We start from the raw sequence: 18,200 nt of genomic DNA on the forward strand, positions 1-18,200 counted from the left end.
AATTTCCCCCCCTCCGTGCTTGAGGCCTTCCCGAAGCAGTGGCGGAAGGGAACGATATTCTCCGGAAGGGGCGGAGTGACCCTGTCGAACCTCCGGAAAGAGCCGAAGATTACAATCGGGTTTAATCTCTAGAGGGGCGGTGAGCGAGCGCTGGAAACCTTCGGAAGAGCCGAAGGCCTGGACGGTTAGGATTGTTGGAAGTGACTGACCGCTTGAACAGGGTCGGCGAGGGGTGGGACTAATTTCCAGAGGCGGCCAGAGACTGAGACGGTTTGAGTTGTAGGAAAACCCGTATCTTTAGAGGAGGCTGGTGTAGGGGAACGCGAGGACCCACGGAATCCTCCGAACGTTGAAACGCTAGTCTCCGAAAAGTTACCGCAACTTGGGCAGCCGGCAAAAATCCTCGCTTCGGGTGATTTCGAGGGCGACCGTCGCCTGCAGACTTCTCTCTCCGAGAATAGCCGACAGGCTTCGGATCTGAGCTCGGGGAAGTTCGAGGGGGGGTGGGGCGGGCGGGACGAGGGGGTGGAGTCGGGACGGGGCGGGGCTTGGGGCTTGCTTAGGTAGGCGACGGAGTGCCGGCGGGGGCCGGAAGTAGCCGAAGCCAGCGGCGGAAGTAGCCGGAGCGGGCGGGCGGCAAGGCGAGGCGAGAGCTGCACAGGGCCCTACGCGGCCGCCTAAGCATGTCGGACTTCGACGAGTTCGAGCGGCAGCTCAACGAGAATAAACAAGGTGAGGGCGCTGGGGTTGTGGGGTGGCTTCTTGCTTCGCCCTGTGCGCCCCCCCTGCCATTTCTCTTGTTCCCTTCCCTAGGGCCGCACGATTTACCCCCCCCGTGCCGCGCGCGCCTAGCTCACGTGACCTCCCCTTGGCGCTGAGGGAAGGGGTGGCGGGCGAGGCTCACGGCGCGTGCGCGCCGCAATATCCCGCGCCCACGTGGTCTCGGTGGAGGCGGCGCGTTTTGTCAAGTAGGCGCATTGAGGGCGCGCCGCATTCCTCTTTGTGCATCTTTTTTGTTGTTGTTTTAAAATTTTGTCTTTTACTTGAGAAAGACATGAATTTAGGTCTCAATTCTTTTTCTTTTGCTGCCTTCGCACTTCCGCTTCCGGTCGGGCGTACTTTTCCTTTCTCCACGCCCCCTTTGTTTCCAAAATGGCGGTGGTGAAGCACACTCTTCCCCCCCCCCTTTTCCTTCACGTGGACTGGCGCTGCAGTCACTAGGTGCTTGTAGGTTTCGAGCCTGTTCATACTTTTCGATTTCTCCAGAACTCTCCTGTCTCTGTCTCTGTCGATGTTTCTGTCTCAGCCTCCGGTTTTGTGGCGTCTTAGATAAAAATGTGTCCTACACCTGTTTGCCCGCCAAAGAGGGAAGTCTCTGCGTTCTTTGTGCCCCTGCTGAGCATAAATCATATATGCCTTGGAGTTTGGGCGGCCGACATCTGTTTTTCATATCCCTAACACTCCCTAAACCTTTCGGTTTTAGGCAAAGCCCAGGTCCTGTATCATTCCAAACTCGGAGACCTAAATCCAATCATACTGTAGGGATAATAAAATAATAATAAAATAGTCCAGCAAATGGGAAGTAGGGAGCTGGCCCATTAGTAGGTTAGTAGAGGCAGGTGCTCCTAAAGTAAGATCCTGTACTATGAATTTGGATCAGAAAGGCAGTCAGGCTATGTTGGTGCTGATGGGTTTAGGAATCCCGAGGAAAGAGTTGAGTTATATATAAGATATAAGACATCTCTACAACCTCCTTTTTTGAGACTGAAGAGCTCAAATTTCTTAAGGATTGAGACTTAAGCTGCCTTGTGTTGGGGCATTCGATGAGACCTTCAGAATTCTTTGAAATGAAGCTGGAATTGAGAGAGTAGTTGAAACAGTACATGTGGAAAAAGTAATTATTCTGAGTGCCCTTGTTGAGCTTTTCTGCTTTGAGTAGTGTACTGCTTAAAAGTATAGGGCTTAGAAATTGAATATACCTGAGTTCAAATATCTTTATGTATGGTAATTTGTTAGGTGTATGCTGATCATCACTGCTCTGTTTACTGGGTTTTTGAAATTACTAATGGTGGTACATACTGACTATAGTTGTGATTAAACTCAGGTCTTACCATGTGTCAGGGCAAAGAAATTTATTAAACTCTTTAAAATCTCCCTCCCTCCCTCCCTCCCTCCCTTCCACAAGGTTTCTCTGTGTAGCCCCAGCTGTCCTTGAGTCCTTGAACTTGTACTCAACAGAGGTTCTCCTGCCTCTGCCTTCTGCATGAGACTTGAGCCACAATCATGCTCTAAACAGTTTTAAGTGAATCATTTGTAACAGCCTTCTGAGGACATACTAGCTTTCTGTTTATTGAGCAGTAAACTAAAGCTTATAAAGTTTTTGTTTTTTTTCTCTTAAGAAAAAAAGCTCCAGGCATTAGTCAGTGGAAAGCTGGAGCTGAGTTTAAATGGAGCAGAGTGTATATAGATTGTGTGGCTTGGATTATGCTAAATACCTAACTAGACTGGTGTCGAGTTGTAGAAGGGTGGGGAAAGTGGATGCCAAATGTTATTCCTATAAGACCTTGGTAATGTAGATGTGACCTTCATTCAAGGAAAGAAAAACTGGATGTTAAAGCTAAGTTCCTGCTTTTGTGTAGAGCTCTGACTGCAAAGCCAGTTCCTTGTGGTTCAGGTGGTTCAAGTGGAGCTGCTTTAGCTGTTTTTTTGAGGCTGTGATACTAGTTCTAGAGTGTCCCTTCTGATGTTGGCAACGGGGCCTGAGACCCAGCCTATAAGGGTCGATTATTGGAGCTATGTGCATAAGACAGCTAGAGTATAGCATTTTGAGCAAATGAAGTTTCCTTTTCTTTTAATGGTCCAGCATCAGTATGTGGGAGAAGGTTCTTGCCTTGCTGGAAGAAAGCTTGACCATCTTGTCACCTTGCCTGCCTGTGGGTATTTGTCTCTGACCCAGACTCACTGTATCTCTTAGCTTTAGCCCCCTTCTTAGTTCCCCAAGTTTACAGGAAGTTTGTGTCCTAGACACCTGGTGTTATGTCATTTTTGGAGTTTGTTGTTTTTGCTTTTGACACTTAGCGGGAGGGAAGACATTTGGGATTTGTAAGTAGCCCCTCTTCCTGGTGTGGAGCCAGAGCTACCTGGTGCTGTGCTTGTCTCAATATTCCACAGTTCTTGCCCCTGTCTAGCTTTTGATTATTTTATTCTTTACATGTACATGCACATTCTTTGCTGTTAGTAGTTGAACCCAGACTCTGTAATGAATGTTCTGCTTGGTCTTCGTTTGAGACTACAGCCTGGTACCTAACTTAGTGGCATTACAATTTCAGTCTTGGCTTCACTGTTGCCCAGCTGTTGGGCTTTGAGCAAGTCATGATCTCCCTGTGCCTCAGTTTCCTTATCTGCTTTATGAGCTTCTGACAGATTTTCCAAAGCACTAGTGATAATTAAATGCAATCGACGACAGTCTGTTTGCAGATTCAGATAGAAGTATCTCAAGGTTGGTTATGTTTTGGTTATGTTTTTCCTGAGGTGTTTTTTTAGTATTAGTAGTTGAGTTAAATATTTCAAAATTTACTTACTGCAACAGAAAAATACATAATATAAATGTAGAGTGTGTTTAAAATCTACTATGAAATTTCTCTTACTGCTTTTTCCTACTGCCAGTCTCAGAAGTCAATACTTTTAGGCTACACCTGTTAGAGTTTTTGAGTATGTATCTCATTTAACTCACTAGCCTCCAACCCTTCATTTTCTTGTGTCAGCCTGCCACATGCCTCATCACTCCTGGCTGTGTTCATCTGTATGGGTGGATGGGGGGGTTGATGGTTGAGAGATCAGTGGTACTTTGGAATTAAGGAAATACATTAAGGTGATCCTGGTTTAGCTTCTACCTTGAGGGGCTAGTCTGCAGAATAGTAGTTATAGTGTTGTGTTTTTATTTAAGTTGGAGCCTATGTAGGTCCAGCTGGTCTGGAACTTGCTAGGTAGACCAGGCTGGTCTTAGATCCATCTGCCTGCCTTTGCCTCTGAGGCTTTGTAGTTTTTCTTGCTAGGCTGTGCTCTGTTAGTAGCCATGACCTCTGAAGCAGAGATGCTAAGGAAGCAGAGTAGATAATGGTGAAGACACAGGTCCTTATTCTAGCCCACCCTGCTTTTGGCTTTGAGGGAGTAAGGCAGGGAGGTGCTGGTAGATGAGGCTTCTCTGGACCATCAGTTGAAATATTAGGGAGGTGTCTTTTCCTTCCTTTCTGTGTGTTCAGAAAGAAGCCCCTCCCTTCAGAGCGTGCATGCTCTTGCATTATTCACCTGGTTGGGAAGGGATGGAGTTGAGTTTCCTCACTTCTTAAGGTTATTAGATCTGCCTGGCACCTGACCCTTGGGTCTGGTGGTGGGGCTGTGGGTACCAGCTGGTTTGCAGAGGTTTTTCCTGAGGGGTTGCTGGGTCTCTTCAGGAAAACATCATTGGGTCTCTTGATTCCCCAGCCTCTAGCCCTGCCCCTCTCAGGGACGACCCTGGGGTCAGGCCCCTCAGCCCTCGAGGGGGACCAGGAGCCAGCTTCCTCTGTCTTCTCTGGCTCCTCAGCTCCTCTTGAGCATCTTCAGGTATCTTACACCCCGGGGGCATTTCCAGGCCCTGTCCCTTTGGTCCCTTCAGAGTCCTTGGGGACTCGGGTGTGGACCCAGGAGGCCTGTTGTCTCCTTTCATTAAATCCCTTCCCTTGGTGGGGTGGCCTCCCTGGGTCTTGGTATAGCCACCAGCACGCAGGGTGGGCTGGGCCTGCACTTTCTCTTCACTCATTGCATGTCTTCTCATACTTGTCCAGAACGGGACAAGGAAAACCGGCACCGGAAGCGTAGTCATAGTCGCTCTCGAAGCCGGGACCGAAAGCGCAGGAGCCGGAGCCGAGATCGGCGTAACCGGGACCAGCGCAGTGCCTCCCGGGACAGGAGACGGCGAAGGTACACTAGAGCCCTGGGACTTCTGGCTGGGTCCCCTGTCAGAGACTGGGTCTGCCTGATTGTTCTCCGTGTGGGTGCTGCTTGGTCTGTCTTGAACTCAGTTTTCCCTGTTTATGGGATTTCTTTCAGTTTCTCTGGCAGTGCCAAAGGGTTGCTGGGGGCAGTAGTTCCTGGGGGCAGGGAATGAGTTTTTTTTTTTTTCTCTTCCCTGTCTAAGGCTGTACCTGTCTTTTGAGGGCCCAATTATTCTTTTCTTATTCTCTCATTCTGTCTGGGGCTCTTTTGGAGAACCCTGTTTGTTTCTGCTTCCTCTGTTCTGGGAGGAGGGCTGTATCTGAAGCTTTCATTTCTAGCTCAGGGCTAGTTATTCTGAGGCATCTTCCCTTCCTGGATTCCCCTCATTCTCTCTGTTCCTTTTAGGTAAGGAAGTGTGGGATATATGAAGAACATCCTTTCTTATCTCAGTTTCTCCATAGAGTGGCCTAGTCTCTTCCTGCTCCTTCTCATTACTTCCACATTCCTGGGAATGGTAGGGTTAGGGGGATTGGCAGGGCCGAGGGGGCCTGCATGCTACTTGTTCTCCTCGGTCCTGCCTTGATCCTGGGGTTCAGTGATCTTGGGTGTGGTGTGTTATGAGGGGAAGACAAAGGTCCCCAGTCACTCCTCCCCATACCTTTTCCTTTCCCTCCCACCCCTCAGCAAACCTTTGACCAGAGGCGCTAAAGAGGAGCACGGTGGATTGATGTGAGCTTCTCTTCCTGCCCCTTCTGCCCCATGTCCAATCCCTTCTCCTTCCTCACCTGTGCAATTTGCCTGCCTTGCATCCCCACCCTGGCCCGAGCACTGGGAAAGAGGCTCATCTGCCAGTGTCCCTCCTCAGGCCCAGGCCTAGCTCTCCCTCCTGGAGAGAGAGGAGCTTCTCTGTGGGAGGGTGGGGTGGACTGGGAAGGTGCTCCTTATGGGATTTGCAGACCCAGTGTTGGTCAGACTGAGGTTGCCCTGCCCCACTTTCCCCCTCCCCCCTTCCCCAGTCGTTCCCCCCGCCATGAGAAGAAGAAGAAGGTTCGTAAATACTGGGACGTGCCACCGCCTGGCTTTGAGCACATCACCCCAATGCAGTACAAGGCCATGCAAGGTAGGCCTTTCCCTCCCGTAGGCTTTGTGGGGGTTACAATTGTGTGTGTGTGGAGGGGAGGGTGTTAGGGGTTAAAGTTGTGTGTGTTAATGTGCTTGGTGAAACTGAAGGATCATACTCAAGGACTTCTGGTACCTGCCATGTGAAGTGCTGCTGGAGGAGGGAATGTCTTCCATAGTGGGCCCCTTAGGAAGTCAGACTTCTTAGTAGTGGGTATTGGACTCCATTGCTGAGTTGACTTGGCTGATTGAAGAGCTTCCAGATGACGTGGTCTGGAGGGTGGGTGGGTATGGTTAGTGTACACTGAGTGGTCCTGGGTTTAGGGTTGCTAATGGGATTTTACTCTTTATACCTTTCTTGAAGCTGCGGGTCAGATTCCAGCCACTGCCCTTCTCCCGACTATGACTCCTGATGGTCTGGCTGTGACCCCAACGCCAGTGCCTGTGGTTGGGAGCCAGATGACCAGACAGGCCAGACGTCTCTACGTGGGCAACATCCCTTTTGGCATCACTGAGGTACTGCCCTCCTCCTGCCCCTGCCCTCTCCCCTGTTTCCCTACCCTGTGCCTCCCCTCCCTCCATTCCCTTTCCCCAACCTGCACGCGTCAGACTCTGTTCCTGCAAGACCCCCCGGCCCCCTCCCAGACGGACGGATGGAGTTGAGCCAGCCAGGGGCCGGGCTGGGGGTGGCCCCTCCCTCCCTCCTCTTCCCCTCTCCCGTCTCCCTTTCCCCAACCTCCTCCAGCAACCCAGGGATCAAACACACACATAACGTACCCACTTACATATTGTACCTACGTGTTGGAGAGAGACAGAGAGGGAGACTCGACACACGTACAAACAGACGCACGTCCCTCCAGTTTTCTGACATGCTCTCCTTTTCTGCCGTCTATCCACATCCTTTTCCCCACATCCCTCCCATGGTCGCTGTTCTTTTATTTTTGGTAGCCCTGACCTCCCCCACCTTCCCCACCACTCCTCTCCCCTACCCCTCTCCCCCACCCCTTCCCGTGGCACCCCCTGAGAATCCCGAGATCAAAGAGTTGTTTCCATTTCTCTTTAAAGTGAAATATTGTGGGGCTGAGATCCCTCGTAGCAACAAAAAGTTTGCTACCATCGTCGAAGGCAAGTAAGGTCCATTCTGACTTTCTCAACCTGCACTTTGCTACATTTGATAAACCAGCCCCCGGACTCCAGGGCCAGATCCCTCCACATCACTCTTTTCTCCTCCCCTCCCGCCCTACCCCTTCTTCCCCTGCTCTTCCATCCCTCCCTGCCCCTGCACTCTACTTGTTCTGCCTCTCTGGGCGCCCTTCCTGTCCCTTTGCTTGTCTTTCTCTTCCTGCCTGTTGGTCTCCTACCTTGTCTGCACTGGGCGTTTCTTCCTCGTGTCATCCTCATGTCTTTTGTTTTTTCCTCTTGCTGTCATATCCTGTCATCTTTTCTTGAATAACTTTTCTTTCTAATTTTTTGGGCTCCATGGCTCATCCCTCATGCCTGTCCTTCTGTCTGGCCCATTTGCTCCTGTCTCCTGTCTGTTTTCTCATTTTCCTCCTGCACTTGTTCCTACTATTGACCTCTATACCCCTGACCCATATTCCACTGTCCCTTTCCCTCCCCGTTCCCCCTTCCCTCATTCCTCTCCCCTTACCCCCAAACCCCTCTGTGTCTCCCTCTCTCACCCTTCCCCTCCTCTCTCCACCTCCCTCCCCGCCCTCCCCTGTCTCCTATTCCCTCTGCAGGAGGCTATGATGGACTTCTTCAACGCCCAGATGCGCTTGGGGGGGTTGACTCAGGCCCCTGGCAACCCAGTCTTGGCTGTTCAGATAAATCAAGACAAGAATTTTGCCTTTTTGGAGGTAAGCTTTCCATTGATAAGGGTAAGGGATAGTAGGGCTGATCTGTGCTGGCTACTTTGTTTTCTCTGCAGCCCATTTCCCATTTGGCTGCTGGAGGAGTTCTGCAGTTCCATCTTGACTTATGCCTTCCTATGTTCTACCTCACTGGGAGGACTGTTTGGCGTCTGCCTGCTTTGTGGTTTTTGAGACTGTTCTGGCCCAGTCCACTCTGTTCAGGCTATACTGATTTTTCCAGAGGCTCAGTATGCTTCTACTTACTTGGGGCCTAGGCTGAGGCAGTTTAATCTAGATGTTTATAAGTCATATTTCTTAGCAGTTACTCTCCAACTGTCTGTAAAGAGCTAGTTCAACTCTGGAGTCATAATTGTAAAACACGGTGGTGGTAGCGTGATCAAGGCTACCGAAGACTTTTTGAATGTTCTTTCTCAGTTTGTACTTGCCCATCAGAGTCCACTTTGATTTGTACTATTAGAGACTTCAGATTAAGTGTCACTTCATTAGAAAGCCTGGGCTGTCATTGCCACCAAACTTACTTGACCTAACTTTTCCCTGCTGGCTTCTCAGCAGTTGGTCCCTTTCCAACATTCTCAGAATTTATGATGGTGTGCTTGCTATCTGTTGGGTGCCAGGATATTTGCTTTCTAGAGTGTAAGCTTCTAGAAGCAATCTGGTAATGCTTTTTCCCATTGTCCAGTACAGGGTTTGGTACCTGATGTTTGTTTATATAAGTGGGAGGAAAGTTAAGTGTCTTGGGGGCTGGTCTAGTCCCGGCCTACCCCCTTAGTTTTGTTGCTTCTCTTCCTTCAGTTCCGGTCAGTGGATGAGACGACCCAGGCCATGGCCTTTGATGGCATCATCTTCCAGGGCCAGTCATTGAAGATTCGAAGGCCTCATGACTACCAGCCACTGCCTGGCATGTCAGAGAACCCCTCTGTTTATGTGCCTGGTGAGTGGGAATTTGTTAGGGTGGTGGGTGGGATAGGAAGATACTGTTTCCTCAACCTGAGTTCCTGTACTTAGTCCACCTAGATAGAGTTGCTTTGGCGATAGTGTGTGCGAGCTGTGGATCTTCTTCCAGCTAGGCCTCTGAAGTGGTGGCGAGCTGTGATCTGAGAACTTAGAGTTTAGCTTAGCTTGTAAACGTCAGAGCTAGGTCCAGATCAGATGTATTCTGGAAAGTATGGGATTTGGAGTCTGGGCATTGTTCTTACCTTGTCTGCTTAGCCCTGGAATTTTAGGACTTGATGTGTTGTGTATGTATGTACTTATAAGTACGTATCAACAGATCTTTGTGTGGTTCTGGTGTGTGGCCCTGGTATCTTAGTGTTCACTGATACCATGTCTTTGTCATGTGTTCTGTGCTGTTCCTGTAGTTGTATTAATATAACCTCTGATTGGTAGGTCACAATAGATCTTTAGTGCTTAAGCTACAGACAGGGTCATTAAAAAATACAGATATTTTTGGGATTTTTATTATTATATTTTGCACTAATTTTTCAGAGTTTAAAAGGCTCAGTGTGCACCATCCTGCAAGTTGTAGTTTGCTGACCTAGCTTTTGGCAGGTGAAGTGGGGTATGAGTTGGGATATGTAGGCTGTTTGATGTGCTACCGGACTTTAGGAAGCACTGGTGCTGGAGTCGAGCTAAGTGAGTCAGGCCCTGGTCTGAGGCTGATTGGAATGAATGTGGGGTCCTCCTGGTTGATGCTCAACATCATAGAGGGTGCCCATGGGAACCAAGTCATGTCACCTCTTTACTATAGAGGAGGAGCACATTTCTGGTAGTGTAGGACTTGGGATCGTTGCCTTACTACCTAATGCTTTCTTATTGCAAGGTCTGGTGAGGTCAGTGCCTCTTTCCACTCCATTTACCTAAGACTTAAGCTAACATGTTCTTCAAAATACTGCTTGGAGAGGAATTCACAGTGGTACTGGGGATTAACTCCAGCCCTTGTGCTTGTCAGGAAAGCACTTTACCTCTAACCTGAATCCCAAGCTCCTTTTTAGTTCTTATTTTGAGGTAGGGTCTTACTAAGTTTGCCTAGACAGGCCAGGATCTTGGCCTCCTGTACCTAGCTGCCTGGGTAGTAGTTGAGATTATAGGCCTGTGCCACTACGTCCTGCTTGCTTGCTGACTCTCAGGTGAAGCTGTAGACCGTCTTATTTGTATCTCTTGGCACTAAATTCACTGTTTGGATTACTCTGTAATTACATAGACAGCTACCTGCTGGTTTTAATGACCGTGTGGCATACCAGTTGTTGCCTGTTCCTCGATCTTCTTTCACTTGTTAATTATGAGTTGGAAGTCAGTTGTGGCCCACTGCTTGTTCTTACAAATAAATTTTGGCACACTCTCATTCCTTTTATGTTACTTATTTTTATTACTGGTATCATTGTACTAGGAATTCTAGGACAATTCTTTAGAGCCTTGCTCCTGCTAGGCAGGTAGTCTGCCTTTTTGATATTAGTTTGAGGCAGGGTCTCTCTGTGTTTCCCAGGGGAGGGCTTGAACTTTGGATCTTCCTGCATAGTTGGGATTGTAAGCTTGTACCAGAAGGCCTGGGTGTAGAGGTTTTTGATACATGGTATAACTGTATCTTGGACTGGTTTCCCAACTGGTCCCTACCCCCAGTATTGAGATCACAAGCATGTGCCACATCACAGTTTGACATCCTTTTGTAGTAGGTGGAATTGTCATTTCACAGAGGAGGAAAGCCAGCAGTGATGATTAATAATTGTTCTTGGTCGTGTAATTCATAGGTTTCCTGGGCTGCACAGATTGGCTTCAGAGGGAGTCATAGCTCAGCTTTTGTACTCTTTCATGTTACTTTCTGCTGGAAACCATGTAGATAACGTCACAGTTGCTTTGGATCATGCTGCTAAGGGGCAAGCCTCTTGCACAGTGAGTCTCTGCACCGCTGTGATTAAACAATAGAAAGATCAGTCCTGAGTCTCTTTGGGATGTGCCTGCCTGAAGACCTGGCTTCCCAGCTCTGCCTGTGCTTCCACACAAATTTACTACTTTGGAGGTGGCAGCACCAACTGGAATTCTGCCTTCAGGTCCTGGTCTTGTTTTTTGAACTTCCTCTTCCAGAGGAAGAGAACAAAGGTCACTATATAAACTAAAGAGGGAAAGCACTTGATGAAATCCACTGAACGTTGATGATAGAGTTAAAAGATTTGTAAATCGGAAGGCTGACTTCGTCCCTGGTGAGAGAGTAATGGACTGATCACTTAAACTGACATCACCTGTAGTGGAAGCTGAGCTGCATTCCCCCAGAAGTGAGTTCTTAGTCACCAGTGTTAGCTCCTTGTATTCCTGGGATTAAGTGGCACAGAATGCTTCTGTGTGTGCCCTGTTAGTAGTGTGGTCTCCTTGTTTTCTCTGGTGTAGATAGCAAAGAGTTGAAGTCAGGGCAGCTGGGTTGGGCTCTACCTTGTGCTCCCTCTAAGGTAAGGTACAGTGATTACCAGATTGGGCTTGGGGTCCAGTTGCTGCCTTGTTGCTTACTTGTCAGAGACCGCTGCAGAGCCAAGCCTGCTGAGCTGCTTTAGAAAGGCTCTGTTGAGTTGGACTCTTTCTAGTCACCTTTTTCCTGTCTCAGAACTTAGAACTTTACTTTTGCTTTAAGGCTAGGGCTTTTGTACCTGAGGTAGATTAACTCTTTCATTTTATGTGTATGAGTGTGTGTTGCCTGCATATAAGTATATATTGTATGGATGCCTGGTGTCCAAGAAGGTCAGAAAAGAGAGAGTCAAATTCCCTGGAGCTGGAGTTATGAGTGGTTGTGAGTTATCCTGTGGGTGCTGGTAAGCTGAACCTGGGCCCCCTAGAAGAGCAGCAAGTGCTTTTAACTGCTAAGCCATCTCTCCAGGCCCAGATAGGTTTTTAAAGTAGTTGTGCCTGACCTATGACAGTACTGGATATGGCCTGGTGTTAATGCTTCTGCTTGTCACAGTTGCACTGTAGCTTAGGTCTGTTGTTGTCTAGGTGACTTGACTACTGGGGTACACTTCTGATGGTTAGATAGCTGAATTGATGCCTGCAGTTCTTTGGGGCACATCACACCCTGGAAGACGGATGGGTTACAGTGACCCAGGTTCTGGGGTGTGTATCTTGATATCTTCAGTATCTTGATGCTTTTGCAGATTAGGATGGACCACTGCACTTGGCATGGGGGAGAGCTGGAAAGAGGGAGGTTACTTATAGTGGGACTTTGGAATAGAGAAGTTACGCTGGACTGATGCAGGGGCCTGATAATGACTCTTAAGAATTAAATGATGGTGAAACTTGTATGGTGTGCTAAGAAGCATCTGGCCATCACTTATATGTGAGTTGAATAGAGAAGGGAGTTTTCCTCAGGTGATACCACTATGTAGTTATATTGGAGCTTTAATGGATCCTGAACACAGCTTCGCAGAGTTGACCACTAGTCATCATGACAGTGGTAGCCAACACTGAGGCATGTTTTGAGACTCTAAGCAGCCTCTCAGCTCCTTGTTACATTACCTCAGAATGCAGGTCACCCCTGCAAGAGCTTATGGACCCTGTGACCCTGAAGGCAAAGGGCTGAACAACAGAAGGAGATGAGATGTTCCTGGGTGGTTGTCAGTTCCTAGGGAATGTTTCATGTTCAGTTGTTGACTGGTCTATGCTTATGTACTTGTCAGAATATGGGGGTTTAGTGTGGCTTTCTCCTACCTTTATTATATGATATCTTAAGTAGGATAAGACCTGTGAAAGGGCTCATTGTAGATTTTTTTTTTTTTTTTGAGACTGATTGTTCTGTCTTAGCTCCCAAGTGCTGAAAAGACACGTGTGTATGTTACCAGTTCCATCTTCCTTCCTTTTGTCTTAGGAGTTGTATCCACTGTAGTCCCAGATTCTGCTCATAAGCTGTTCATCGGGGGCTTGCCCAACTACCTGAATGATGACCAGGTAAATCCTCTGCTCTCTTGCTAGCTACCTTTGTCAGCCTGACCAAACCCTGATGAATTTTTGGCCCCTTGCAGGTAAAAGAACTGTTGACATCCTTTGGGCCTCTAAAGGCCTTCAACTTGGTCAAGGATAGTGCCACAGGGCTCTCCAAGGGCTATGCCTTCTGTGAGTACGTGGACATCAACGTTACAGATCAGGTGAGCCCAAGTGTTTAGCTGCTTGCTCCATCTGCCCTTCTTAACCCTACTTTATTTCTTAGCTTAGGGGTCCTTTCCTTGGGCTAGGGCGGGAGGTGTTTAGTCTTATGCAAAGCTTCGTGGGGACTCATTTCTTTTCCTTTGGTTTTGCCTCTTTTCAAACTTAAAGGCCCTTTGCCTTCTACTCTTTCCCTGACAATGCCTGGTTCTTTGGGGGAAGTGCTGGGCCCCTTGGTTCCTGACTTGTTCCTTCCCTGCACCCCTTCCACCCTTCGTCCTCTGACCATAGGCTATTGCGGGGCTGAATGGGATGCAGCTAGGGGACAAGAAGCTGCTTGTCCAGAGGGCGAGTGTGGGAGCCAAGAATGCCACGCTGGTGAGCCTCCCGGCACGTCATCTTCCATTGGCTAGAGGGACCCTGGGGGTGGGAAGGGTTGGATGGGAAGGTTTTCTTGAGTTCTGCCCCAGTTTTCATGGGAGGGGACTTGGACAGTGGGCTCATAAGTGTTTTAAGTAGAGGAATGGTCCCACGAGTTGGGTGTAAGAGGCACAGGCTTGAGTGGAGGGAGGCTAGTCTGAGCCATTTTGTGACAGATCTGTTCTCCCTGACCCCACAGAGCACCATCAATCAGACACCCGTGACCCTTCAAGTGCCCGGCCTGATGAGCTCTCAGGTGCAGATGGGCGGTCACCCAACTGAGGTCCTGTGCCTCATGAACATGGTGCTCCCTGAGGAGCTGCTGGACGATGAGGAATATGAGGAAATTGTAGAGGATGTACGAGACGAGTGCAGCAAGTATGGGCTGGTCAAATCCATTGAAATTCCTCGGCCCGTGGACGGCGTCGAGGTGCCTGGCTGCGGAAAGGTCAGGGTGCCTTCTTTATTTTGTGTACACACCCCTTACCACCCTCTACCCCTTACCATCCTCTGTCCCCCTCAATACCTGTCTAGTTCTGGCCAAGGGTGATGCAGAGGACCCAGAGAGGATCAAGCTCATTTGGGAGACTGGGGCCTATAGTGGAGAAATTGGTTTCTGTATCGATGTAACTTATTTTTTTTCTTCTTCTTATGCAATCCTTTTGCAAGTAGCTTTTGCCTTTTTTGTTGAGAAGATGTTACCACATACAGTTTCCTTACTACCTATGTGCCTTGAAGCTACATCTGTGTTCTTCTTTCAGTGGCTTCTGAACCTCTTCATAGTGTGTGGTGCAGAGGTGACAAGCCACACACAGCTAGGCATCACATGTTTGTGGTCTTGATTTCAGAGGCTACTGAGTTACCACCTCTGCACTGTGGTAGGTTTAGATAAGCTCTGCTTGTCCACCTTGGAAGGTGCTGATGAGGGTTGGTGGTGGACTTATTCTGCCAGTAGAAGATTTGGTTGTGAATAGAGCTCTTACCCAAAAATAGTTGGGGGTACTTTGCTAGGGTGCTGTGTTGGGCAGTAACAGGAAAGGGTTGCTGGATTCCTTTATTTTTCTTTCTGGTACTGAAGATAGAATTCATGGCCTCATAGTAGCCAACTAAAGCAACTGCTTTATCACTGAGCCACATGCACAAGCCCAGGTTCTGGTTTTAGGTAGGTGGGTCTGTCCTAGGCAGATGGACAGAAAGCAGAGAACTCAGGTAGAATTGCTGTGTGTATGTTTGGTGGTGGGTTTATTCAAAGTAGGGGCTTGGTTTGCCCCTGTAGAGCCATACTCTGTCCCTACTTGAGAACCAGCATGCTAACCCAGAGCTGACTGCTGCATTGTAGGAGTATGAATTGATTGAGATTAGGACAGGATGTTCAGCCATTGGTTTTAGGAACTCTTGTTATGGCTGAAAGAACCAGGAGCAGAATTTGTGAGAGAAGGGGCCAATTTTTGTAAGAGGATTAGGGGAGGGTCTTAAGAATTTGAGGAAGAAGCTTAGGGTTTTCTTCTAGAGGGGTGGGGCTTCGTGGATAGAAAAAAGCTGATGCAATGCCAGCTTGTTTGATAAATGTATGGAAAGGGCCTAGTCATGAGTCAGATGACCCATTGGGTTTCTTGTACTAAAGACAGATGGTGGTCTGCTTTAAAGTATGGTCCTGTGCTGGGGGATTTAGTCAAGGTGATATTATCTAGTGATAACATATAATTTGTATGCCCCATAAAACTTGAAGTGGTGAAATTGCCCAGGAACATTCAGAACACATCTGTGTCCATAAGTAATGCGGTAACTATAATAGGCACTGAGAGAAATGGATGAGTTTGTGGAGATGGGGAGGAGAAAGGCACAGGAGCAAAGTGTCAGGTGAGATGGAGGGCAACAGCCATCTTTGGGCCTGCTGCTTTCTTAGATATCCCTAATAGAGTCAGCCAGGAAACAGTTAGCTGGGCAGATGGGAACTCCCAAGGGGATGATTGATAGAAACTCACAGGTGGGGAGGCTGGGCAGGTTTCAAGTGAATCTTGGGCATGCAGCAGGGGTCTGGTGTGGTCAAAAGGAAGAAGACTGTCTGGCTAAAAAAGCCTCTTGATTGCTTCTGTGCCAGTACTGGATATGCACTGTTTTTCTGATTCAGGCTGGCATCTTAATGGAAGCCTTCCTTAAATGGGGATTGAGTAAATAAATAAATAAATAAATAAATAAATAAATAAATAAATAAATACAGGGTCTCTGAATGCACAGACGGGCTTCTTGAGCAGCTGACTTTCTTTTGGTATTGATTTTCTTCATTTGAGATAGGGTTTTGCCATGTTGCTTCAGCTGGCTAGTCTTGAACTCATGGCACTTTGCTACCATATTCACCTTTATTCTATACTTAAACTTGTCTTCTAAAAATATATGAGGTTGATGCTGATGTTTAGTGTGTATTATCCAGCTTTAAGTTAACAATATTTTAGGGGGTGGTTTTGTTTCTGCTTTGAGGTGGGGTTTTACTGCATAGCCCAGGCCGACTTTGGGCTAGCGATCTTGCCTAAGCCTCCCTGCTGCTTGGATTGCAGGTGTGTATTCTCACACCTGCTTTAGGCTTGTCTCAGAGTTCATCTTAGAAATTTAGCTGTACTTCTCAATTTAAGTGTTTTGGAATTGGCCATCAATGGGGCCACACCCTTGTGTTAACAGACATTGCTCATTATCTCCTGGGGCCATACTCTGTCCCTACTTGAGAACCAGCATGCTAACCCAGTAACTTTTTTTTTTTGAACAAAAGAATTCTATTATTAAAGCAGAATAGTCTTCCTTGGTGCCTTGGTGTCTAATCTACCTAAGTTATGTTTAAATATTACTGTCTTGAAATGTATTGTTTTAGTAAGGTCCAAACCCCAAATTTGGTTGCAGTTTTTTTAAACAGACTTTTATTTTATTTATTTATTTATTTATTTATTTATTTACTTATTTATTTATTTATGTACGTACACTATCACTGTCAGATACACCCGAAGAGGTCATCAGATCCCATTGCAAATGGTTGTGAGCCACTATGTGGTTGCTGTGAATTGAACTCAACCTCTTGAAGAGCAGTTAGTTAGTGTTAACTGTTGAGTCATTTCTAACTCATTTATTTTTGTGTTTGTGCAAGCATGGGACAACTTTTGGGAGAGGAGTCAGACCTTTCCAAAATTGAACGTAGGATGTTAAGAGTTGTAGAGCCATTTTTGCTGGTCCCATAAAACTTCTGTCAGTTTTATCTCCTATTCTCTTCACTCTCTTCTGAAGTCAACTGGTTTGTTAAAGTAAAGCAGGGTGGTGTATTTCCCATGTTACAGTACCTTCTGTATTCATTAGTTTTAAGGTGGTTCAAGCAGGATTATCAGCGTGGATAGATGAACCTCTTTTTTTTTTTTTTGGAGCTGGGGACCGAACCCAGGGCCTCGTGCTTGCTAGGCAAGCGCTCTACCACTGAGCTAAATCCCCAACCCCTGATGAACCTCTTTTAATTCAGGTTGGGCTTGAATCCTAACTTCTGAGCTTTCCTTACCCACTCTCTATGGGCAGAGCGTGCTGTTGTAGTGGCTTGGGGAGCACCCTGTGGTGCAGAAGTGACCCTTCTCTCCTTTGGGATCTTTCCTCTGGTCACATGCCATGTGTATTCAGGTGACTCAGGCCTGCCTGTTTTTCTCTGTTTCTGTGATGTCTCTCATCTGTACTTTGTTCTTGGGTACTGGAGAATGTTTGGGTGAACAGCCTCACACTGAATGGAAGGCCTCTGTGGAGTGCATTGAGGTGTTCTCTCATTTTCTGTGCTGATTATGTACTTAAATGAATGCTGAGTAGTTGCTAGGAGCCAGTTTTGTTCACAGAACTGCCTCTTGTTCCTACAGATCTTTGTGGAGTTCACCTCTGTGTTTGACTGCCAGAAAGCCATGCAGGGTCTAACCGGCCGCAAGTTCGCCAACAGAGTGGTGGTCACAAAATACTGTGACCCTGACTCGTACCACCGTCGGGACTTCTGGTAGAGGTGGCTGGGGGAGGGTGGGGGCAGGGCTGGCTGGGGACTTTCCCCCCACCTGTCCCCTCCTCCTTTCCCCCCTCTGAAGATGATGGGCAGAGGAGTGACAGCCGAATGACAGCCGGCAGCAACTGGAATGGCAGCAATTAAGGGGGGTGGGGGGTGGGGGGGCTAGGGCAGGAAGGGGACTGGGCAAGTGCACACAGGCCCACAGACACATGCACCCACACAGACACAGAGGGAACGGGCTGGGATGGGGACTGTGTGCACAGCAGGGCGGGTAGGACCCCCCACAGCCCCTTCCCAAACAGCCTCTTAACCCTTACACCCCTTTCCTCCTCTCTTACCCCATGGTAGGAACATAGCGTGTTTATATTTTATGGCCAAACTATTTTGAATTTTGTTGTCTGGCCCTCAGTGCCCTGCCCTCTCCCTTTGCAGGACCACAGCTCCCGTCCTCTGGCTTTGGTCCTCCCTGTTCTCCACCCTGGTTTCTTAAGTAGTTGGTTCTTCTTAGTCTTCCTGACCCTCAACCCGTGGTCTCAGTCCTGCTCCTCCTCTCTGTGGCAGTTTCATATTTGCTAATACGAATTTGCTCATTAAACATTTTGTTGTATTTTACTTTATGGCGCCCATCTGTGTCCAGTGTGTCCGCCCTTCTCTTTCGCCCGAGGGTGTGGAGGGTGGCA

General features: G+C 48.0%; 1 protein-coding gene across 2 annotated transcripts; it reads left to right on the forward strand.

Annotated features, from left to right (window-relative positions):
- The first annotated feature begins 539 nt into the window (after positions 1-539).
- U2af2 (U2 small nuclear RNA auxiliary factor 2) lies at positions 540-18,137 on the forward strand. 2 transcript variants are annotated; one of them, XM_032894532.1, is made up of 12 exons: positions 540-732; positions 4,827-4,962; positions 5,662-5,706; positions 5,994-6,097; positions 6,461-6,612; positions 7,839-7,955; positions 8,763-8,901; positions 12,814-12,893; positions 12,968-13,090; positions 13,380-13,478; positions 13,708-13,956; positions 17,384-18,137. In XM_032894532.1, exons 1-12 carry the CDS (start codon positions 684-686, stop codon positions 17,516-17,518), a joined length of 1,428 nt encoding a protein of 475 aa, XP_032750423.1. In that variant the 5' UTR covers positions 540-683; the 3' UTR covers positions 17,519-18,137. The 2 variants fall into 2 exon arrangements, with proteins under 2 accessions (XP_032750423.1, XP_032750424.1); XM_032894533.1 differs by having other exon boundaries at positions 13,380-13,466.
- Positions 18,138-18,200: the final 63 nt, after the last annotated feature.

Source organism: Rattus rattus, chromosome 2 (genome assembly GCF_011064425.1).
Source record: "Rattus rattus isolate New Zealand chromosome 2, Rrattus_CSIRO_v1, whole genome shotgun sequence".
NCBI classification, from domain to species: domain Eukaryota; kingdom Metazoa; phylum Chordata; class Mammalia; order Rodentia; family Muridae; genus Rattus; species Rattus rattus.